The sequence below is a fragment of the Rhinoraja longicauda genome, chromosome 1, assembly GCF_053455715.1.
Source record: "Rhinoraja longicauda isolate Sanriku21f chromosome 1, sRhiLon1.1, whole genome shotgun sequence".
Lineage (NCBI taxonomy): Eukaryota > Metazoa > Chordata > Chondrichthyes > Rajiformes > Arhynchobatidae > Rhinoraja > Rhinoraja longicauda.
In genome coordinates this window covers 116,375,997-116,401,556 of record NC_135953.1, presented here as the reverse complement: position 1 = coordinate 116,401,556, position 25,560 = coordinate 116,375,997, and the positions used below count along the sequence as shown (strand labels likewise).

Here is a 25,560-nt window from a genome sequence, read left to right as displayed (position 1 = left end):
GATATGCTTGCAGCACATTTTTGTCTCCAAAATAAGCACTCAAATTTGAAGAAAATGAAAACACTCATGTGAACTACAGTACTGGATGTGGTAACATGGAGAGAATCAATTAATCGGACGGAGATTCGAAGATTGATCCTGGGTAAACATGTAAGAAGGAAGATAAATCTAGAGTTTATGATGACTCTGCCCAAACTCTGCACTAAGTTTGACTTTGATATTTTGAGGCCCATAAAAGGCTAAAGATATCACTGGAGAAGACCATTAATCTACCTGACTGAAATAACAACTGCTTGCATCTGCCTCCACCACCCCACACATATAATATCCATTGGACGACTGTAGCTCACGCCTCATGTATGTTTAAACTCATGATCAAATATTGATGAGTTACTGCATTTCATCGGGTAAACAATTAACTGTTCAGAATATGCCATAGCAATAGGTTAAGGAGGGAATGGAACCAGCATATGGCGCTACAGAAAAGAGCACTTCTGTTGGCATGAGTTCAGGAGCAGTTAATTGATAACTTCTTTGCCTGAGCTGATATAAATGGATATTGGCCTCCCCTTGGCTGCAATGATGTCTGACTAACTGCTTGTCAGTCTGGTTGATTTACAAAAATTAGCAAGTGCTAATAATCTTTAACATTTACAGAACGTAGGTAGACATTTGCTCAAGTAGATTCATTCCATTTGATTATTGTATGCATCATTGTGCAAATTCATGCATGTAATGTCTGAAAAAGGGTCCCGACCTGAAATGTCACCGATCCATGTTGGCCAGAGATGTAGCCTGACCCACTGAGTTACTCCAGCACTCTGCGTCCTCTAATGTCTCTGTGTGTTTAAATAAGAACAAACTGCTGCCTGAAGAAGCGTAGTGACATGCAAAAATTTATGTGTGATGTAAATTAAATGTAAATGTGATGTTTTTCACAGCTTTTCTGTTGAGTTCCTAGAGTTTTTTACTGGAACCGTGCATGGTAATTTGTCTTCACACTGTGACTTGCGTAGGATGAAATGTGACTGAGATTTCTGGGGCAGTGATAAACATGACAAAACAAAACATTTGTGACTTAGAGTCATAGAGTGATACAGTGTGGAAACAGGCCCTTCGGCCCAACTTACCCACACCGGCCAACATGTCCCGACTACACTAGTTTCACCTGCCTGTGCTTGGTCCATATCCCTCCAAACCATGTCCTATCCATGTACCTGTCTAACTGTTTCTTAAATGTTGGGATAGCCCCAGCCTCAACTACCTCCTCTGGCAGCTTGTTCCATACACCCACCACCCTTTGTGCGAAAACGTTACCCCTCAGATTCCTATTAAGTCTTTTCCCCTTCACCGTGAACCTATGACTTAACAAGGCATCCTGTCATGCTGTAAAAAAAGGCATGATGGGCCCTAATAATCTAGGTTAATTACATGACCATGCAAAGACAGTGGTTTATTTACCATCTATTCACATGTTGATTTGAACATAATGTTCCTAACTGCAATAATTTTACATTGCTGCCAAACAGACACCACAGAAGAAACAAACAGGACTTGGTAAGGGTGCATTATGACTTGTCTACTTCTGATGTCAAGAACGGTTCATGGGAAATTGAATCTTGTTCTTTGAGGAGCTATTAATTAGCAGTCTGTGGTCATGCCTGGAATAATAATGTTCTATTAACCCAATACTGGAAAGAACTCCCATACAAATTAAGGCCTTTAATTTTGCCTTGTATCTTCAAGCCTGACCGTGCACTGAATCGATGCCAAGCACACCCAATTCCCCACCCCAAATCACAATCACACTCCTTGTCCACATTGCTGATTCCTGGTCCCGAAGCCTCACTCAGCCTCACTTCCACTTCCTCCTAGCAGCCCACAAAGCCTTGGTTAGCCCTGGGAACACCAGAACTACCTAATAGTGGTTTACGGCAGCGTACTTACAATTGCAAAAATGTGGCTTTTGAGTGGGCTAGTGGAATCAAGGGATATGGGGAGAAATTGGGCACAGGTTACTGATTGTGGATGATCAGCCATGATCACAATGAATGGTGGTGCTGGCTCGAAGGGCCGAATTACCTCCTCCTGCACCTATTTTCTATGTTCCTGTTTCTGTGAGATTTTCAATCCTTTACAATATTATAATGATGGGTCCACAACCTGAATGGCCATAGGTTCATCTGCATTACTCTGTTTGTACATAGATATCTGGCTACTATCTCTTCACACTTCCTGATATGCTGCCTGACCCACTGAGATACTCCAGCTTTTTGTGATACCTTCGATTTGTATCAGCATCTGCAGTTATTTTCCAACATAGATTTGAAAAATATTGATTTCAAAAATAACCACAACAACCTGTATGTGACAATGATAGGATATTTGTTCATGAACATGCACAAAGGCAGCCAGATTCCCAACATGGTTTAAAGCTTGTTGGTATAGCAACACAATGCTTGAACCTTTGACTAATTTGTTAATAGAAACATAGAAAATAGGTGCAGGAGGAAGCCATTTGGCCCTTCGAGCCATCACCGCCATTCATTGTGATCATGGCTGATCATCCACAATCAGTAACCTATGCCTGCTTTCTCCCCATATCCCTTGATTCCGCTAGCCCCTAGAGCTCTATCTAACTCTCTTTTAAATTCATCCAGTGAATTGGCCTCTACTGCCTTCTGTGGCAGATAATTCCACAAATTCACAACTCTCTGGGTGAAAAGGTTTTTTCTCATCTCAGTTTTAAATGGCCTCCCCTTTATTCTTAGACTGTGGCCCCTGGTTCTGGACTCCCCCAACATTGGGAACATTTTTCTTGCATCTAGCTTGTCCAGTCCTTTTATAATTTTATACATTTCTATAAGATCCCCTCTCATCCTTCTAAATTCCAGTAAATACAAGCCCACTCTTTCCAATCTTTCCTCATATGACAGTCCCACCATCCCGGGAATTAACCTCGTGAACCTATGCTGCACTGCCTCAATAGCAAGGATGGCCTTCCTCAAATTAGGAGACCAAAACCGCACACAATATTCCAGATGTGGTCCCACCAGGGCCCTGTACAACTCCAGAAGGACCTCTTTACTCCTATACTCAAATCCTCTTGTTATGAAGGCCAACATGCCATTAGCTTTCTTCATTGCCTGCTGTACCTGCATGTTTACTTTCAGTGACTGGTGTACAAGGACAACCCAGGTCTCGTTGCACTTCCGTTTTTCTTAAACTGACACCATTGAGATAATAATCTGCCTCCTTGTTTTTGCCGCCAAAGTGGATAACCTAACATTTATCTACATTATACTGCATCTGCCATGCATCTGCCCATGCAATCAACCTGTCCAAGTCATCCTGCAACCTCTTAGCATCCTCTTCGCAGTTCACACTGCCACCCAGCTTTGTGTCATCTGCAAACTTGCTAGTGTTACTTTTAATCCCATCAACTAAATCATTAATATATATTGTAAAGGATAGCGGAGTCAGGGGGTATGGGGAGAAGGCAGGAACGGGGTACTGATTGAGAATGATCAGCCATGATCACATTGAATGGCAGTGCTGGCTCGAAGGGCCGAATGGCCTTCTCCTGCACCTATTTTCTATTGTCTATAAATAGTTGCAGCACCAGCACCGAACCTTGCGGCACTCCACTTGCCACTGCCTGCCATTCTGACAGAGACCCATTCATCCCCACTCTTTGTTTCTGTCTGCCAACCAATTCTCTATCCATGTCAATACCCTACCCCCAATACCATGTGCTCTAATTTTGCCCACTAATCCCCTGTGTGGGACCTTATCAAACGTTTTCTGAAAGTCCAGATACATCACATCCACTGGCTCGCCTTCATCCATTTTACTTGTCACATCCTCAAATAATTCCAGAAGATCTGTATTCTAGTTCAGCAGAAAAGGTAATATGTTTCCACAAATGGCGTTGTGGTTCTTTTATTGACATACAAGGGGCATTTCAAATCGGGCAAAGATACTTTCATGATGGATATTTTTATAGCATTTTGAGTTACAATATGTGGTATTCTGACACTTGAGTAACATAATCTTGATTGTTCAGCTGTTTATTCAATGAGTATTGGCAGCACTGAGGCCTTGAAAATCCCAGGTAGAACAGTAATTCTCTGCTGAATGAGCTGCTCTCGGCTAGTGTAGTGGTATTGGAACAGGTCTTAAGAAACAATGAATGATTTTTGGGTTGTGATGCAGTAACTCCAATTGAAGATCCCATTCGATGGGGGCACAATGTACTTGATGATGCTCTCCATGGCGAATAGCCAGCTCAATAGCCTTGGCCTTAAATAGGCAGCAGGGTGGGGAATTAGGAAGCAATTATCATCTGCAGAAAAACTCTCTCAGCATGGAGAAGCATGTGGGAGGAACACCTGCAGATAATTGAAGGGAAGAGGAAAAAGTTAATGTTGAAAGTTGATTTAAAAAACATAGATGATTGTGATTTGAACTAATCATCTGTCTGCCCACACATTTATTTCTGCTTCATTCCAATATCAAAATAGAATGTCAAATTTCCATTACTTGATTATCGATTTGCCAATGTAAGTTTGCATTGGTCTTCAGTGAAAGTAAATAATCTGCTGCCATGAAGAAATTAAGCTGAACATTATTGACAGCATGTCACTGATGTGTAAATTGTGCAGAATGGGGATCTATCCATCAGTTTTCTTCAGCTCCATCTTTTTTTAAACTAAGACGGATTTTGAAGCTGTCATGCTCGTGAATTTTGAAACTAATGAAGATATTTTTTTCTCTCTATTGCAGCAAAGCTTCCTGGGCTCTGCAACGTTTGCGATAGGTGATTTACTGAACTCGGAGGGGCAAACACTGACCATAAACCTAAGGTATTGTGTGTAAATTCATGTAATTGACCTCCTTGCTATGTTGGTAACATACAAAAAATACATATGCAACTCTAAGATAGGTAGATATTTAATTGACAATTTCTGAGCTCTTTTTGTTGCTGTGGCTGTGTTCAGCACTGGCAAGAGATCTGTGTGACAGAAAGAGTAGTGCGGGTGCAACTGCAGTAATTATCTCTTGTGGCTGTTAAGGATCACAAATTAAGTGAATTCATACAATCTCATATTAGGTCCCAAGAGATAGAGATCCAGAGCTACTCTTCTGATTAGGTGTAAATTAGCCCATTAATTTTAAGAGACCCAGTGAATAGATAGAGAAATGGTAGGAGCACCAAGGGCCATAACAAGCTTTCTTTTTGCAGTTACTGATTCACTCCCAAATCATTGGAGATGAAGCTTTATATTTTACCTGACACTTGCGTGCTTTGTCTGACCTGCAATACTTAAAGATGTCACTTGATGCGCAGGGAAATGGGTTCTTTTTCAATAAATACAATTTTCCTTTACTTTGCTTGATTCATAAATAATTTCTGTTTCAGAAAGGCTTTATTCATGCATGCATATGTATGTATATGTCTAGCTTATATTTATTTTGAAAAAGAATGCATATTTTTCTGCAAATGCATAAGGCGATCAAGTAAATTATTCCAAAGATGGTAATGCAAGCAAAAAAACAGAAAAAAATACTGGGTTATTCGGACCTTTCATTTCAGAATATTGATTCTTCAGATGAAATATTATTGATTTGCACACTTGTTTTTTTCTACATTACTGATGGTTTTTACAGAATTTGCTTAGATGTTGTTTAAGGTTTCCAGCATCCACAGCATATGGCCAGCCCTTTCATTGCATACACCTTCTGAGAATATAATGACAAAGTCACTCAGCAGCTCAGCCCCTTGTCTCTCCCCAAACCTCTATCCATGAAGCAAGTAATCACTTAAACTCTCGATAGTTTTGTGCCAACCTAGTTTTAGTTTTCTTTTAAAACTTGTCTGGTACAAGCAAAGGCGTTATCAGATATAATTGGTAATAATTTCTAGTAGCAATAAGAACATTCACTATGTTGGTGACCTTGTTAGATTTGAATGCTAATGAAAAATTAGTGTCTTAAACAAGTTGTAAACTTTGTTTAAACTAGCTCCCAATAGCTTAGAGTAAGTGTACACAAGATGTCTGGGGACTTTAGAGGATTATCTAATGAAAAAAAGGCAAGATTGATCAAATTCTGCTCCGAACCAACAAGCATTCCAGTGATTGAAGATTGTTGTCAAACAAGCCTGCGTCGTTGCTCCAAGACTTACCCTGATCTTTTTTGTAGCAATTCACCTCCAATAAGGTTTATATGGGAGTTTATCTAATTTTGGGAACTGATGGGAAACCATTCAATCTTTGGTGACTACACTCTAGAACCAAGGTCACCTGGACCTCAGTGGCAACTACAAAATGCAGGTGATCCTTGCTTTTGCCCATACATGGACCCAAGCACTAAATGTTCACTGACTTGCTCACTGAGGCACGTATCAAACATGAGCCTGGCACTCAATCTGTACACTGCAGAGTTTCTCTATCAGCCTACCCCACAGTACAAACATGCCCAATGAATATAATGTCATTGTTAGACCTTGGAAATGTAGACCACATTACATATTGTTGGTGATTGTAAACATAGATCATTAAATTCATCATCGCTTTATTAACACACTTTGATTGAAGAAAAGGACATTTGATGATCAATATCTCAAATTTGATACGAAGCTCAGTATGCTTTTGAGACTTTGACTACTACAGGGAATATTTCAAGATACATAAACCAAATCTGTCATCAAGATCCTCCAAATTAATTGGAAGCAAACCAGACAAGTGTCATTGATTCCAGCTGCGTAAACATGGCAAATGCCTCCTTTTTTCTGACTAAAGCCTCAATTTTCCTCTTCCACTAGGGTTCCCTAAACCATCCAGCCTTGCCCTTCACTCTCACAGGAACATGCTGCCTCCGAACTCACCCATCTCACTTTTAAAAGCTCCCCACGCCAGATGTCCCTACCTGTAAACAGACATAAGAAATTTAGTGTTCAAGCCCTTTGCACTGTAAGATTCCCAGATAATGAGGGAAGTTAAGATCGTTGACTATTATGACCATATTGTTCTTTTATTTCCAAGTTCCACCATATAGCCTCAATGGATGATACCCCAAGAATATCCTCTTGGAGTATTGCTGCAATATCTACCTAGTCAAGAATAGAACTCTCCTTCCTCTCTCACCTGCAACATTATCACACCTGGAGTATCTGTACCCTAGAACATTGAAATACCAGTGCTGCTCCTCTACCAGCCATGTTTCTGTTATAGCTGTAATTTGCCATGTAAACCCTGAGTTCATCTGTTTTACCTGTCAGGCTTTTTGCATTAAAATAAATGCAGTTTAATCTAGCAGACTTTCCACAATCACTTGCTTCCTGCCTGTCCCCTCTACTGAACCTACTCACATTTACATTTATATCAGGTTGTATTTCCTCATTTGATACACTATTGCTTTGGGTCCCACCTCCCTGCTGGATTAAACCTTCCTGAGTAGCAAATTCCTTGCAAATTTCCCAGCAGGATATTTGTGTTCCTTTTCTTCAGATGTCCTACCTTCTCTGTAAGGGAGACTAATGATCCATTAATCTGAAATTCTCCCCCACCCCGGCTCCTTAGCCATGCATTTATCTGTACCAGCTTCCTATTCTTGCCTCACTAACTCATGACACAGGGAGTTATCCTGGGAGTCCCTCTCAAGTTTCTGCTTTTCATCTAACTACCAAACACCCTAAATTATCTTTGCAGAACCTTATCTGTCTTGATACCCATGTTGGCGGTACCAATATGAACCACAATCTCGGGTTGCTCATCCTCCCCTTTCAGATCCTCCTGTGGCCCCTTGAAGACATCCTTGACCATGGTACCAGGGAGGCAACAGACCAATCTAGAGTCTCACTTGTATCCTCAAGAACGCCCGTCTGTGCCCCTTTCCCCTCTCATTATTGTTCACCTAGTCTTTGACCTCGCCTGATTTTAAAAGACCTCTGCCATTATAAAGAGTTGCCAGAGATCCAGCTGCTGCTATTTTCCCCCGAAGAGACTATCCCCTCTCCAATAGAATCCAAACTAGTACACCTGTTTGAGAGGGGTAGAGCTGCTTGGGACTCCTGCATGGCCTGCCTACCTCTCATGGCAGTCACCCCTTATCCTGAATGAACCTGTGGTGTGAGCACTCCCCTACACTACTGTCCATAACACTCTCCACCTCCTGCATGCTCCTCTGTGAGTCCAATTGCTGCTCCAAACAATCCACATAGTCTGAAAGGAGGTACAGCTGTGTACAGCCAAACTCTCACATAGTCATTAGTGAACCTGATTTCCCACATATCACTTCAGTGACTCCATTACTATCTTTAAAAAAAAGACTTACCTTGCCCTTACCTTAGTGCTGCTTGCCTTGCCCTGCTCACCGAAACCTGCACTTTGACCACCAGCAGCACCTGGACCTCAAAGCAGCCCTTCTCAAAATGGCCACCCTGCCAGAGCCTGCCTCCCTTTGATCCACTACTCAAGCTGGACGCTACTTTGAAATGACAGCCTCTCACCTTCCGCTGCTGGTTGATACATGTTACTGCACTCCACTTCCTTGATGCTCAGGCACTTCTTTAACATGAAATGTATAAAAGAAAAACACCAAATGCAATAAGCAGAGGGGATTTAAATTCATTGTTGTTTGTGTGCTTTTCTGACTGACATTCTCCTTCTCATTAAAAGCTATACTTTTAATATCCTACCCTGCCACAAGTGCTGCTCTTCCTGCATTCCTCTGCCAATCAAAGTATGTGCAATGGGTCTAGGTTTTCCAATAGCTTTGGTTTAAAATTTTCCTTCTTGTGCTCATATTTCTAGAAACATATAAACATAGAAAATAGGTGCAGGAGGAGGCCATTTGGCCCTTCGAGCGAGCACCGCCATTCATTGTGATCATGGCTGATCATCCACAATCAGTAACCCGTGCCTGCCTTCTTCCCATATCCCTTGATTCCACTAGCCCCTACACCTCTCTTTTAAATTCATCCAGTGAATTGGCCTCCACTGCCTCCTATGGCAGAGAATTTCACAAGTTCACAACTCTGGGTGAAAAGGTTTCTTCTCACCTCAGTTTTAAATGGCCTCCCCTTTATTTGCGGATGACACGAAGCTGGGGGGCAGTGTTAGCTGTGAGGAGGATGCTAGGAGGCTGCAAGGTGACATGGATAGGTTAGGTGAGTGGGCAAATGCATGGCAGATGCAGTATAATGTGGATAAATGTGAGGTTATCCATTTTGGTGGCAAGAACAGGAAAGCAGACTATTATCTGAATGGTGGCCGATTAGGAAAAGGGGAGATGCAACGAGACCTGGGTGTCATGGTACACCAGTCATTGAAAGTAGGCATGCAGGTGCAGCAGGCAGTGAAGAAAGCGAATGGTATGTTGGCATTCATAGCGAGGGGATTTGAGTATAGGAGCAGGGAGGTTCTGCTGCAGTTGTACAGGGCATTGGTGAGACCACACCTGGAGTATTGCGTACAGTTTTGGTCTCCTAATCTGAGGAAAGACATTCTTGCCATAGAGGGAGTACAGAGAAGGTTCACCAGATTGATTCCTGGGATGGCAGGACTTTCATATGAAGTAAGACTGGATAGACTTGGCTTGTACTCGCTGGAATTTAGAAGATTGAGGGGGGATCTTATAGAAACTTACAAAATTCTTAAGGGGTTGGACAGGCTAGATGCAGGAAGATTGTTCCCAATGTTGGGGAAGTCCAGAACAAGGGGTCACAGTTTAAGGATAAGGGGGAAGTCTTTTAGGACCGAGATGAGAATTTTTTTTTTCACACAGAGAGTGGTGAATCTGTGGAATTCTCTGCCACAGAAGGTAGTTGAGGCCAGTTCATTGGCTATATTTAAGAGGGAGTTAGATGTGGCCCTTGTGGCTAAAGGGATCAGGGGGTATGGAGAGAAGGCAGGTACAGGACACTGAGTTGGATGATCAGCCATGATCATATTGAATGGCTCGAAGGGTCGAATGGCCTACTCCTGCACCTATTTTCTATGTTTCTATGTCTATGTTGCTATTCTTAGACTGTGTCCCATAGTTCTGGACTCCCCCAATATTGGGAAGATTTTTCTTGCATCTAGCTTGTCCACTCCTTTTATAATTTTATACGTTTCTATAAGATCCCCTCTCACCCTTCTAAATTCCAGTGAATACAAGCCCAGTCTTTACAATCTTTCCTCATATGACAGGCCCTCCAACGCTGGGATTAACCTTGTGAATCTATGCTGCACTGCCTCAATAGCAAGGACGTCCTTCCTCAAATTAGGAGACCAAAATTGCACACGATATTCCAGATGTGGTCTCACCAGGGCATTATACAACTGCAGAAGGACTTCCTTGCTTCTGTACTCAAATCCTCTCAATATGCAGGCCAACATGCCACTCACTTTCTCCACTGCCTGCTGTACATGCATGGTTACTTTCAGTGACTGGTGTACAAGACACGAAGGTCTCGTTGCACTTTCCCTTTACCTAATCTGATACCATTGAGATAATAATCTGCCTCCTTATTTTTTTTCACCAAAGTGGATAACCTCTACATTACACTGCATCTGCCATGCCCTTGCCCACTCACACAACCTGTCCAACTCACCCTGCAACCTCCTGACATCGTCTTTGCAGTTCACACTGCTTTCCAGCTTTGTGTCATCCGCAAACTTGCTAGTGCTACTTCTAATTCCATCATCCAAATCATTAATGTATATTGTAAATAGTTGCGGCCCCAGCATCGAGCCTTGCGGCACTCCAATCTCCACTGCCTGCCATTCTGAAAAGGGCCCGTTTATTCCTACTCTTTGCTTCCTGTCTGCAAACAAATTCTCTATCCATGTCAATAACCTACCCCCAATACCATGTGCTCTAATTTTGCTCACCAACCTCCCGTGTGGTACCTTATCAAAGGCTTTCTGAAAGACACAACATCCACTGGCTCTCCTTCATCCAATTTACTTGTCACATCCTCAAAAAATTCCAGAAGATTCGTCAAGCAGGATTTCCCTTTCATAAATCCATGCTGACTTGGTCCAATCCTTTTACCGCTATCCAAATGTGCCGTTATTACCTCTTTAATAATTGACTCCAGCATCTTCCCCACCACCGATTTCACGCTAACCGGTTTATAATTCACCGTTTTCTCTCTCGCTTCTTTCTTAAAAAGTGGGATAACATTAGCTACCCTCCAATCCACAAGAATTGATCCTGAATCTATTGAACATTGGAAAATGATCACCAATGCGTCTGAATTCAGTCTGAAGAAGGGTCTCGACCCAAAACGTCACCCATTCCTTCTCTCCTAGATGCTGCCTGACCTGCTGAGTTACTTCAGCATTTTATGATAGCTTCGATTTGTACCAGCATCTGCAGTTATTTTCCTACACCAATGCGTCCACAATTTCTGAGCCACTTCCTTGAGTGCCCTGGGATGCAGACCATCACTGGTCTTAATGGCTACAGGCCTGTCGCAGTTACTTCTGTAGTCATGAAGACCTTTGAAAGATGTGCCCAGCTGAAAATCATCACAAAGCCCCTGCAGGACCCCCTGCAGTTTGCATATAGGGCCAATAGATCGGTGGACGACGCAGTTAATCTAGGCCTGCACTTCATCCTCCAGCACCTAGACCACAAGGGGACCAATGCCAGGATTCTGTTTGTGGACTTAGCTCTGCTTTTAACACCATTGTGCTAGAGCTACCACACTACAAACTCTCCCAGCTGACTGTGCCTGAACCCCACTATCAGTGGATCATCAACTTCCTGAACGGACAGGAAGCAGCATGTGAGGCTGGGAAAGCATATCTCGGACCCGCAGATCCTCAGCATAGGAGCACCGCAAGGCTGCATACTCTCCTCTCTCCTTTACTCTCTCTACACCAACGACTGCACCTCCACAGACTCCTCTGTCAAGCTCCTCAAGTTTGCGGATAACACTACCCTGATTGGACTGATCCAGGATGGGGAGGAATCTGCCTACAGATGGGAAGGGACACAGCTGGCATCCTGGTGCCATCGCAACAACCTGGAACTCAATGCTCTCAAGACAGTGGAACTAATTGTAGACTTTCAAAGAGATCCGCCTCCCCCCACTCACCATCAACAACACCATAATCACATCTGTGGAGTAATTTAAGTTCCTTGGAACCATCATCTCCAGGGACCTTAAATGGGGGGCTACCATCGAATCCACAGTCAAATAGGCACAACAGAGGATGTACTTCCTGCGGCAACTGAAGAAACACAATCTGCCACAGGAAATGATGGTCCACTTCTATACTGCTATCATTGAGTCCGTCCTCACCTTCTCCATCATGGTCTGGTTTGGCTCAGCCACCAAGCACGACATCCGGAGGCTGCAACGGATCGTTCGCACAGCTGAGAAGATTGTTGTCTGCAACCTTCCCCCCATTGACGAACTGTACACTGCAAGGGCCAGGAAGCGAGCGGGCAAGATTATCTCTGACCCCTCTCACCCTGGCCACAAACTCTTCGAAGCACTTCCCTCTGGAAGGCGACTCCAGACTGTCAAAGCAGCCACAGCCAGACATAAAAACAGCTTTTTTCCACGAGTGATAGTTCTACTCGATAACCAAAGTCTGTAGTCTCTTTTTTGCTCTGGTTTATTTTCACCCACATGTTTAAACCGTAATGGTGTATCCTTATTGTTTTGATGTGTTTATGCTTTATTCTTAATTGTTAACTGTATGTTTGTGTTGTCATTTGTGAGCGGAGCACCAAGGCACATTCCTTGTATATGCATACTTGGTCAATAAACTTATTCATTCATTCATTCATTCATTCATTCATTCATTCATTCATCAGGCCCTGGGGATTTATCAGCCTTCAGTCCCATCAGTCTACCCGATATTATTTCTCGTCTAATACAAATTTCTTTCAGTTCCTCTGTCTCCCTTGATCCTCTGTCCATTAGTACATCTGGGAGATTGTTTGTGTCTTCCTTAGTGAAGACAGATCCGAAGTACTTGTTCAACACTTCCGCCATTTCCTTGTTACCCACAATAATTTCACCAGTTTCTGTCTTCAAGGGACCCACATTTGTCTTTACTAATCTTTTTCTCTTAACATACCTAAAGAAGCTTTTACTGTCCTTTATATTCTTGGCCAGCTTCGCTTCGTACCTCATCGTTTCAGCCCATATTGCCCTTTTTGGTATCTTTTGTTGTCCTTTGAAAGTTGCCCACTCCTCTGGCTTCCCACTACTCTTTGCTACCTTATACATCTTTTCTTTTAGTTTTATTCCATCTCTAACTTCCCTTGTCAGCCACGGTTGCCTCTTGCTCCCCTTAGAATCTTTCTTCCTCTTTGGAATGAAATGATCCTGCATCTTCTGGATTATGCCCAGAAATTCCTGCCATTGCTGTTTCATATTCTATTCTCCCTCACCACCACCACCACCACCACCACCACATTCTATCGAACAAGTCCTACAGTCCCATGAGAGACCCCTAGATAGAGCTCTTAAGGATAGCGGAGTCAGGGGGTATGGGGAGAAGGCAGGAACGGGGTATTGATTGAGAATGATCAGCCATGATCACATTGAATGGCGGTGCTGGCTCGAAGGGCCGAATGGCCTCCTCCTGCACCTATTGTCTATTGTCTATTTATTTCTCCTATTCTAGTTCTTATGCTCCTTGTATTGCCATTGACAGCTGTGTCTTCATTCCTCAAAGTCCAATATTCATGCACATCTTTCCCTATTGACGTCCACTTTCTTCTCCTTTATTGTTTTCCAATCAGCCTTAATTAAATTAGCTTTCAAACATAAGGTTTCCTTGGTTTCAGTTCTGAAACACCCTGGGCATTTCAAATAATACATTTGACGTGTCATAGTTCTTCTCAGTCATCTAGTCTTTACATTTTTGGTTCCCAATTAAATTATTAACTATAATTTTGGAAATACTCAGACCAGTTGGAGAGGGAATTTCAGGTTGATGACATTTTATTTGACATTATTAGCAAGCTTGGATATATTCTTCACTGTTCAATTATCTATTAATTAATTTATACTTTCAGAGAAATATTGTGTGAATGGAGAATGATCACAAGGTGATTACCTTTCTATAATAATACTACAAAGTTTCATTGTGAATTTTGGTAAATATTATTGAAGCTGGTTTTCACAATCTGATTTGGGTTTTTAACCAGCACATGGTTTTTGGGTGTAAAAAAACATCTTCCCTGAGTAATTTCATGATGTTTCTGACAGTACATGGTACTTGACAGACAGAATTTACAACATGGTCTGAACAGTTGGGTATTGTTTTCACCTATGGTTGTTTTGAAGGTGTTTACTCAGCTGTTAATATTTAAGTTGTGACAACCGCAGGATTCAATACTGTAACCATGGAAGCTATAAATTAAATTTCGCAATGTTGATTAAAGATATAGCTTTGTATTTGTGAAACACTTATCAAATGGAGTGACGTTCTTTTGCTTTATTTGAAAACATAGAAAACCTTGAAAATAGGTGCAGGAGGAGGCCATTTGGCCCTTCAGGCCAGCACTGCCATTCATCCACAATCAGTAACCCGTGTCTGCCTTCTTCCCATATCCCTTGATTCCACTAGCCCCTAGATTGCTTTCAGTGATGCATATTGCTAATGATTAACAAGTTGCAGTTTCCATGGCTCTGACTTTAATTATCACATTTTCACTGAATGTACAAGTCTTCATTTGCAATACCTTAGCAGTGGAAATAAAAAGTTATATCTAGGTAGTTGTCAGATTGATTTCAAATAATCATTGAGATCTGAGAGCAAATTTGTACTACTTTACATTCTGATTGGCTGTGAGCAACATTGATCTTGCACCAATGGGATGAATTGATACCATTTCTCAGCAGTAAATTATTAGTTAACAGTTGATAAATTATTTTAATAATACTCTAATGTTAAAACCGTTAAAGGTTTTCCTTGTGTTATTCCCATAATTATCATAAACATTTATTTCATTGCGACAAAGATTTGACTACAGGCAAGGAAATGTTTAATTTTGTTTATTACTAGTAAAGGGTGGACCTGTTGGGCCCAAACCTCTCCTGCAATGGTCTAGCACCCTCTCACCCCCCCCCCACTTCCCCTCCCCCCCACTCCCTCCATTCCCTTTCCCCCCCCCCCACTCACCCACTCCATCCCTCCTCAACCCCCTTATCCCCCCCTCCTCCGCTCACCCCCCTCACCCACTCCATTCCCCATCAACCCCCCTTATCCCCCTCCCCCTTCCCCCCCACTCCATTCCCCATCAACCCCCCTTACCCTCCCTCCCCCCCCACTCACCCACTCCATCCCCCATCAACCCCCCTTATCCCCCCCGCCGTTAGCACCATCGCAAAGTCGAAATATCGTAAGTCGAAGCATCGTAAGTCGGGTGTTAGATCAACAGGCCCCAACTGCGCAGGCGTGGACTCGTTGGGTTCCCATTGTGACGTCGAACACGGCTGATGGGCAGGGAAAGTGGAAAAGGAATTTATTAAAGTTTAAAAGGGTGATTTTTAAAGTTTCAAAAGTGAAAAAAAATATATATATAAAAAAGCTCTTTGTTTGCATGCTATCCAGTCAAAGTTAAGACTATACATGATTACAATCAACCCATCCACAGTGCACAGATAAAAGTGTAGAACATTTAGTGCAAGATGTCAGGACAAAAGTTGAACTTCCCTATTCCTCACATTTACAATGTCCATTTGCAATTACAAAGAATCAATGGTCACTTTTCAAAAGTTGATTTATTTGATGTTTGTAAAAATAGACAGAAAGCAGCTTCAGCCATCTTTTGTAAGCTCTTAGATTTTTTTTAGTTGATAACAAGTAAGAAAATAAAACCGTGAACCTAACTTTGGTTAGTCATTTAGGCTTGTGAGAATTTGTTATTCCGTTGTTGAAAGATATTTAATCAAATTTTGTTTTGCGTTGTGGTTGAGCTTCTTAATAGTACCCATGATTTGATTATTTATGTTTAAATCAAAAATATACATTCAATACTAGTTCCCAATATATTAAAAAAACAACTGTGCAGAATTAATTATCTTTGCAATACAAACTAATGAGTTGTAAGTAATTAACCTGGATATTTGAACATTGTCAAAAGTTGAGATGCAGAGATCTTTTCATAAGTTCATAAATTCAAAAGTGATATAGGAACAGAATTAGGTCATTTGGCCCATCGTCTACTCCGCCATTTAAATGTGGCTGATGTATTTTTCCTTCTCAACCCCATTCTCCTGCCTTCTCCCCATAACCCTGACATCCTTTGTTTTTCTTGTGTTGGGAAAGGCCTAATGATAGGTTATGTTGAGCACTAAATCTTATAGTCAACATACTTAAACTATTTAACAAGAATTTTCAGATCGTTTGTGAGATAAAATGGCATGAAGATTTGGTTGCTACAATGCCAGCAGTTGTCCTATGGTATGGTATGAATGCAGACTGAGGATGGTGAACAACTAGAAGAGTTACTGAGGATGGTGGGTGATCAGGAGGGTAGTTGTGCTGGAAGTGTGGGTAACAGTCAGTGGTTATCAGGTACGAATGAGCAATAGCAACACTATTGTGTTAAACTTTAAAGCTACACTGACAGCCTGCACATTCACAATTGTGTCTGATGTGGATCTTAAAGCGGAAGGTTACAAGGATCACATGCATAGAAGTTATAATTTGTAAGACTTCAAACTAACTTATGAGGTCGTTCCATTTATTTATCTTGGTATGAACATATAAATAAATGTGGTGGCCAAGTTCAACAAATCAATTTTTGCTTTTAATTCTAATCTGTGAGGACAATTCCAGTTGATCATTTTATGCCAAATGCTCTCCATTAATATGGCTAGGCAGATAATTTGTAATACTGCTTAGACATTCTTCAAAATCTGTAGCTGAGGTACTTGAGTCTTGCCTGTGGTTAAGTTATTGCTTCTTGGCAGTCAGGCTCATAGAATAATTGAATAGAATAATTATTGAAAAATGCATTAAAAATAATTTGTAGGGCAGTTTGCTTCTATTTTGTTTTCAGCTGCATTCTTGGTGATTAAAGCAATATCTTTTCTTTTTTTAATTTTTTTTAATGTGAACACATTTGTAAGTATGGAAACGAGCAATAATGATGAAAGTATATACAATCCACTCTGACTACTTGATGTGAATTAAGTTCCCATCTGAGTTCTACTGGCTTCTAAAGATAGGCAGCAAAGAACCATGAATGATATAGAAACTGTGTGACATCGAAAGACTTAGAGTGGTCATTGGGTAGACACAAAATGCTGGAGTAACACAGCAGGACAGGCAGCATCTTTGGAGAGAAGGAATGGGTGACGTTTTGAGTCGAGTTGGCATTGGTTAGCACCGAGTCATAACAAGCTTCAGTAGTGCCTGGCACCTGCCTCTATAATCGGCAAAGTATCTTTCTCTTTGCTATGTGGAGTGTGTGAAGGAAAATGTGGCATCTGGGACAGAGTGTCTGGGTTGGGGATTGTACTTGGGTGGTACTGATAATGGTTATTGGGAGAATCAGAATAATCAGAGCCAAGTGTGTGGTGGGTATGTTGAACTGCTTCAGTTCTCCCCAGTCTCCACCACCGACCTCTCTGACCTCTTCACAGGAATAAAAACTGCCACCTGCTCTCTGGACCCCATCCCCTCCAGCTTTGTCAAGGCCTGCCTTCCTGCTCTCTCTCCACTTATCGCTGCAACAATAAACTCCTCCCTGTCCATTGGCATCGTCCCGCCATCCCTCAAAATCGCTGCTGTCACCCCCATTCTGAAAAAACCTGGTCTCAACCCTGACACCCCAAACAACTTCAGACCAATCTCCAACCTACCCTTTCTGTCCAAAGTTTTGGAACGTGCTGTAGCTTCCCAACTCAAATACCACCTCTCTAACAATAACCTGTATGAAACTTTCCAATCCGGATTCCGCTCAAACCACTGTACTGAAACTGCGCTCCTCAAAATCACAAACGACATTCTCCTCTCCTCCGACGCTGGCAACCTCAACATCCTCATCCTACTTGACCTCAGCGCCGCCTTTGACGCCATAAATCACTCCATTCTCCTCACCCGACTTGAAACCTCCCTTAACATCACCGGCACAGCCCTATCCTGGTTCAAATCTTACCTCTCTGACAGACACCAGTTCATCTCCATTAACAACTGTAAATCCCCCACCGCTCCTCTCCCCCAAGGTGTCCCCCAAGGCTCAGTCCTTGGCCCCCTCCTCTTCATCCTCTACCTGTTCCCCCTTGGTCAATTAATCCGCCGTCATGGTCTCAACTTCCACTGCTTCGCCGATGATATCCAGCTCCTCATCTCCACCAAGTCAATCTCCCCCACCACACACTCTACACTGACAAACTGCATCACTGAAATAAAATCTTGGCTTCAATCAAACTTCCTCAAACTCAATTGCAACAAATCTGAAATCATCATCATTGGTCCAAAAACGCTCACCAAATCCACCCAAAACTTCATCCTCAACATTGATGGTCTCCCAGTATCCACCTCACCTCACATCCGGAATCTTGGAATCATCCTTGATCAACCCTCTCCTTCGACAAACACATCAAACACATCACAAAGACAGCCTTCTTCCACCTCAAAAACATTGCCCGTCTCCGTCCATCCCTCTCCTCCACAGCTGCAGAAACCCTCATCCACGCCTTCATCACCTCCCGTCTGGACTACTGCAACAGCCTCCTCTATGGCGCACCCTCAAAAATCATCAATAAACTTCAATACATTCAAAACTCCGCTGCCCGTCTACTCACACACACCTCGATCCGTGACCATATCACCCCCGTCCTTTATAAACTCCACTGGCTCCCCATCCCCCAGAGAATCCAGTACAAAATCCTCCTCATAACATACAAAGCCCTCCATAACCTGGCCCCATCCTACCTGACCGACCTCCTCCACAGGCACACTCCCACCTGCACCCTCCGCTCTGCCGCTGCCAATCTCCTATCCCCCCACATCCGGACCAAACTCAGATCCTGGGGAGACAGGGCTTTCTCCATCGCTGCTCCCACCCTATGGAACTCACTACCCCAAACCGTTAGAGACTCCTCCACACTCACCACATTCAAAACATCACTGAAGTCTCACCTGTTCAGTACTGCCTTCAACCACTGAAGGTCACCTCACCTTCTGTCTCCTTTCTCTGTTCATTTATTTATTTACTTATTTATCTATTTATTAATTTCCCTATGTTCTCAAAATCTCTGTAAAGCGTCTTTGAGTATATGAAAAGCGCTATATAAATAAAATGCATTATTATTATTATTATAATCGAAACTGGATCAGAGCCCAGGTTGGCAAAAAGGTAGCCAGATGGCTGGATAACATTAAAGGGATGATTGGTACACACACCTATCCCTCAGTTGAGAACTGGAATGAGTTTTTTTGTGGGATTGGGCTCATTCGGAGTGTGAAAGGCAAAATCAGTGGGTGGGGTTGTGATGGAGGAAGGTCAGCAGGGTAGAAGAGCCCTGAAAGGTGGAAGATTAATAAGAGGAGTTGATTGAGTGGGTTATTAGCCTGAAGTCACTTTACTAATCCATGGTGCTCGGGGAATTATGGCATTTTCTGCAAGCCTGATGCATACATGGCACGAGACTCACAAGCACAACTCAAACTGGGATGTTCCCAGAGAAATGACAGGAAATGGGCATTTCCCCAGGGAAAGGATTATTTTCAATCACATAGCACCGAAATAAACAGCACCACATGACTGAATATTATGTTTTTCCTGCAAATCACCAAATGGAAATTTAGATAGAAATTGTTTAGCTGTAGTTCTGAAAAACTAATACACAAGTTGTGAAATAAAATCTATTAATGCAGTTGATCTTTTGAACTAATTTCCCTTCAGTCATCCCATCTCCCTGAACTTAAATTTCCACAACATAATGCCACGCTGAACCCAGAGGTTGGATGGGATGACCGCACTAGCCATGGCTCCCTTAATGCAGGATTGTCATTCAGAGTTTAAGACCATTCCATTTTGGTCATTATTTTCTCATTTTGTGATTTAAAAAAAAATTATAACCTGGTCATATTTTGAATGTTTTTACCTTGTTCTATAATGCAAGAAACTTGCATAAAATTTGGTACCCAAGTTTGGAGTTATTAAGTAATAAAACAGTGGCACAGCTGGTACAGCTGCTGCCTCATAGGTTCGATCATGGCCTTGGGTGCTATGTATGTGGAGTTTGCACGTTCTCCATATCAAAATCGTTCATCATTTTGATGCCCACATTAAACTCACTACCCTCATTTTGTAACCTCTTAGAAAAAAATCAATGAAATTGGTCAGGCAGGATCTCCTTTAACAAGTTAATCTCAGGTCAATCCACCCCTGCCTTCCAATGACGTTCCTGTCATGAAGTTAGACTCACAGGCTGTAAATGCCTGGCTTACCCCAACTCATATTCAATAAGGTACCACATTCGCTGTCCTCCAATTCACCTGTGGCCAGAGACAATTTTAAATTTTTTTGTCAGAGTTTCAGTAAACTTATTTTCTGCCTCCTATAGCAGCCTGAGATGCATTTCATCAGTCTTGGAGCATTTGAATGAACGAATGAATGAATGAATGAATGAATGAATGAATACGTTTATTAATGAATGAATGAATGAATACGTTAACTGGCCAAGTATGTGCATATACAAGGAATGTGCCGGTGCTCCGCGCACAAATGATAACACAAACATACCATTTGTGAGCGGAGCACCAAGGCACATTCCGTGTATATGCACATACTTATTTATCCAACACATACATATTTATCCAACTTTAAACCCACTAAGACATGCAGTTCTTTTTTTATTATTATCACAATGGTGTTTTAAGGGTACAGACATATTTCTGGAAAATAGGCCTAAATTTGTAACCACATTTAGAAGAGGAAGAAACATTATTTTGCTAGTAAGGACGTTAGCATTGTCATTAGCATTGAAGCTGTGGGATACAAAGTAAAGGGATGTCTGTTTTTGAATGCTGTGTTTTAAGACTAACCCATTAGTGTTTGATGCTGATACTGGAATTTGTACAGCCAAGATCCTCACCATCGTACAAATCTTTACCACAAAACAGGAAAAATATTGTTTTAGGCTTACATTGAAATAGACATTTCAATTGAAAATGTTTAACTTATCTTGATGTACAAACTGCCAACATTAAGGTTGCATTTTGTTGGGGTAAATATCTCGATGACTTTAAGATTGTTAACTTAGACTGCTGGTCAATAAACCACAAACTATTGAGAGCTTATGCTCAATCACCTGTGTCAAGCATAGACAATCACAATATAACTGCAGTGTTTTCATTTCCGTGTGCACTTGTTTCAAGTGTCTTTTGGTCATAGTGCTGCTCTCCATAGGTGCCAGTGAAAGCCTTCCTGTTCAAATTGAGGTAAGCAAAAAGCATTCAGCTGACATTTGTATGCCTTCGGATGGAAATGTATATTAAATCATATGTTATGTCTAATCAAATTCTAAAAAAAATATTTCAGAATAATAATTGAACTTGGGGACAAAGCTGATTTCGAATCTATAAAAAGTAAGCATGCATTTGTTTATATATTTAGCCAGAAAGCGATAGGTAATTGGTAAAGTCATTTTTATTCATTTTGAACAGATTGCTGTAAATTGACGCTGAAAAAATGTGGAAATGATCAGAAGTAGCGTTTATTATTTTAAATGATATGGGATGTTTACAGCATAAACAGGGCACAAAACTTTAATCTCAATAGCTTAAGAGCTGCAAAGAACGGAAACAGGCCCTTCCGCCCAACTCGGACGTGACGGCCAAGATCTAGTCTCATTTTCCTGCATTTGGTACATTTCCCAAGTAAATCTTTCTGATTCATGACCGTGTCCAAAGGTCTTTTAAACATTTTTAATGCACCCGCCTCGGCCACTTCCTCTGGCAGCTTGTTGCATACACCAGCGATGCTGCCTGGCTGTGCAACAAGGTCTCACAATCGCGTTCCCACTCTGCGTATGTTTTCCCTGGGTGCTATATTCCTACCACTTCTCTAGGTGTGCTCTTAATCTGCACGACCCCAGAGCCTGCCGCGATGTAAACCATCCATACAGCGCCCAAGCTTGCCGTCGTTGCAATTTTAAAGTAAGGAACACATCGGAAGGCAGGGCTGTGTGTGTGTGTGTGTGTGTGTGTGGGGGGGGGGGGGGGGGGTGGGGGGGGGGGGGGGGGGGTGGGGGGGTGGGGGGGGTGGGGGGGGGATTTGGCAAACATAAAAATTGGCTTTACTTTACCGGGAAGGATACACGCTGCAGTAGTTTGTGGAAGTTCGCAGTGGGGAGGTTGTTCCAGGGTGTGTTTTGAATGATTGCAAAGGTCACTGGCGAGTTGATGGCGCTGGCCGCTTGACAGCCAATCTTGCTGTCTTGCCCATTGTGTCCGAGTGACTCCAGGGCAAAGATCATTGCTCCGGGACAACCGGTGAGTCGAGCAGGAGACAAGTCACGTCAGCACTTGCCTGCTGAATAATGTGTAAATGTTCAGAAGTAGCTCAGGAGCGCAGGTCGAGAATATGAAACACATTATTTAACCGCGCAGTCAATGTCTCATTTGAAAAACGCAAGGAGTTGTTGGATGCAGAACTGTTTCCAATCCTTCTCTCACCTCGCTGCTCCTTCCACCCCCGGCTCTCGCCAGACCGCGTTCCTCCCAAGGGGTTTCCGAAAGTCTCCGACTCCCCCGGGAGGTACGTTTCAGTTTCTTGTTAAGGTCGGCGATAAGTCAACAAAATATTGACGCCAAAACATCTGGCTGGCTGTTGTATTTTTCTGGAGCTGAATTTGATCTTGGTAAGGATTTGGAACATTATATTTGAAAGTAGACGCCGAGCGCTGACATAATGGAGACTGGCGATTCTCTCCTTGCAAGCAAAGTGCTGCAGTTTTATAATGGGTCTGCTGGCAATCCTGGTGAGCGCAGCTGCTGAACAAAAGTTTATCATAACTGCATCCCGATTTGTTAGTTATTTCATATTATCTTTCGCGATTTTTGCTTCACTATAACGTCCAGGAGCTGCTTCATCCCAGTAGCCTGAAGAAGGGTCTCGACCCGAGACGTCACCCATTCCTTCTCTCCTGAGATGCTCCCTGACCCACTGAGTTACTCCAGCATTTTGTGTCTACCTTCGATTAGAACCAGCATCTGCAGTTATTTTCCTACATAGACTTGGGGCATTGTTTTGTATTTGCGTTAGTCTTTTTTTTACATACATTTTGTTGTTTATTGTGGTGTTTACAGAGTACTATGATTACATATCTCGGGTGTTGCTGCAATTACAAATTGCATTGTTCCCTTTTGGGACCTATGACAATAAAGCAGCCTTGACGAAGCTTTGAAAGAAATTAGATGACCAGCCCGTTGGAAGGATGGAACTAGCTGAATGTCCGAAAAATACATTTTAGCCCTCAATTATTTATCATTTATACTAATGACATAAAGGAGGGGCAATGTTAAGTATCCAAGTCTGCTGATGACATGAAAACAGAGCGGAGGGCATTTTGCAATGAGGATATTCGGACTCTACAACTGGATATGAATAGTTGAAGTGAGTGGCTGAAAACAGCGAATGGAGTTTAATGTGGGAGAGTGTGGGGTTATGACTTTTGGAAAAAGGAATCTAGAGGCAGACCTTTTTCTAAATGGAGAAAGATGGTAGATGAGTGAAGTAGAGAGAGTTCTGAGTATTCTAGTGCATGAATCACCAGATATTTAGCAGGCAGGTGCAGCAAGTGGCTAGGAAGCAAGATTAATAGGGGTATTTAAAGAGAAAATAGACAAAAGGTTTTGGAAGTTCTGGGAATTGAGAGCTGGGGAACTGGAGCAAAAGAAGAGTTGAAGCCTGTGGCAAATCTAGCATGATGATATTGAATGGCAGATGAGATTTGAGGAGGGGCCGAGTGTCCTACACCTGCTCCTGCAGTGACTAGTGGGGTTGCCGCAAGGCCCATTGCTGGGACCCCAGTTATTTACAATATATATTAACGATTTAGACGAGGGAATTAAATGTAACATCTCCAAGTTTGCAGATGACACAAAGCTGGGTGGCAGTGTGAGCTGCGAGGAGGATGCTGTGAGGCTGCAGGGTGACTTGGATAGGTTGGGTGAATGGGTAGATGCATAGCAGATGCAGTATAATGTGGATAAATACGAGGTTATCCACTTTGCTGGCAAGAACAAGAAGGCAGATTATTATCTGAATGGTGTCAGATTAGGTAAAGGGGATGGGCAACGAGACCTAGGTGGGCTTGTACACCAGTCACTGAAAGTAAGCATGCAGATACAATAGGCAATGGCATGTTGGCCTTCATTGAAGAAAGCCACTGCATGTTGGCCTTCATTGCGAGAGGATTTGAGTTTAGGAGCAAGGAGGTCCTATTGCAGTTGTACAGGGCCCTGGTGAGACCGCACCTGGAGTATTGTGTGTAATTTTGGTCTCCTAATTTGAGGAAGAACATTCTTGCTATTGAGGGAGTGCAGCATAGGTTCACCAGGTTAATTCCCAGTATGGCAGGACATATGATGAAAGAATGGGTTGACTGGGCTTGCATTCACTGGAATTTAGAAGGACAAGGGGGGATCTTATAGAAACATATACAATTCTTAAGAGATTGGACAGGCTAGATGCAGGAAAAAAAGTCCCCGATGTTGGGGGAGTCCAGAATCAGGGGGGTCACAGTTTAAAAATAAGGGGTAGGCTATTTAGGACTGAGATGAGGAAAAACTTTTTCACCCAGAGAGTTGTGAATCTGTGGAATTCTCTGCCACAGAAGGTAGTGGAGGCAAAATCATTGGATGTTTTCAAGAGAGAGTTAGATTTAGCTCTTAGGGCTAATGGAATCAAGGGATAAAGGGAAAAGCACGAACGGGGTACTGATTTTGGATGATCAGCCATGATCATATTGAATGGCTTGAAGGGCCGAATAGCTTACACCTGCACCTATTTTCTATGTTTCTATGCTCCTTTTTTCTTATGATCTAATGGACAATACTGAACATTCAAGGAATCTTTCTGTGCAATTTGTTTCTTTGATTTCTTCAGATGAACCTCTTCCTTAGAATGAGGCTGACTGGAACACATTTAAAACTATTTGAACTTTTGTCTGTTATTATTAAACCAAAGCAGAAAAGCTTGTATTTGAATCAAATGCCATTTTTCTCTTGGGGTCAAGGCCTAAAATGGAGGGAGCAGGATGGTTTAAAGCAAAGAATGCATTGTTAACATTTTTGGCAAGGTTCAAGTGGCATAACAATAAGCAGTACCAGTGCCCCCAAAGTCAGTTTTACTGGTGAGTATCAACATACGCATTAAGAATGTACTCTTGCCAAATGGGATCAAATAATAAAGATGGGCAGGAAGTGATCACCAAAATTACTGTTGTTAGATATGTGTTGGCCAAATTGGTCAGTCGCAGTTCTAAAATGGTGCTTTTATTTCACAAAATAAATAACATTATGCAATGTCATTGTGGTCCTCGTACTGTATTTGGAGGTGAGATTTTTAGGAGTA

The 25,560-nt window shown here is 42.2% G+C and overlaps 1 protein-coding gene across 5 annotated transcripts in view; it reads left to right on the top strand.

Annotated features, from left to right (window-relative positions):
- inpp4b (inositol polyphosphate-4-phosphatase type II B) overlaps positions 1-25,560 on the top strand; it is a 514,249-nt gene that overhangs the window by 345,478 nt on the left and 143,211 nt on the right. For 4 of the 5 annotated variants that reach the window (XM_078404977.1, XM_078404995.1, XM_078404967.1 and 1 more), the window contains one exon: positions 4,786-4,865. The exons of the other annotated variant lie outside the window; for it this stretch is intronic. In XM_078404977.1, coding sequence (XP_078261103.1) covers positions 4,786-4,865 — 80 coding nt within the window. The remainder of the gene's footprint in view (positions 1-4,785; positions 4,866-25,560) is intronic. 5 annotated transcript variants of the gene reach the window in all.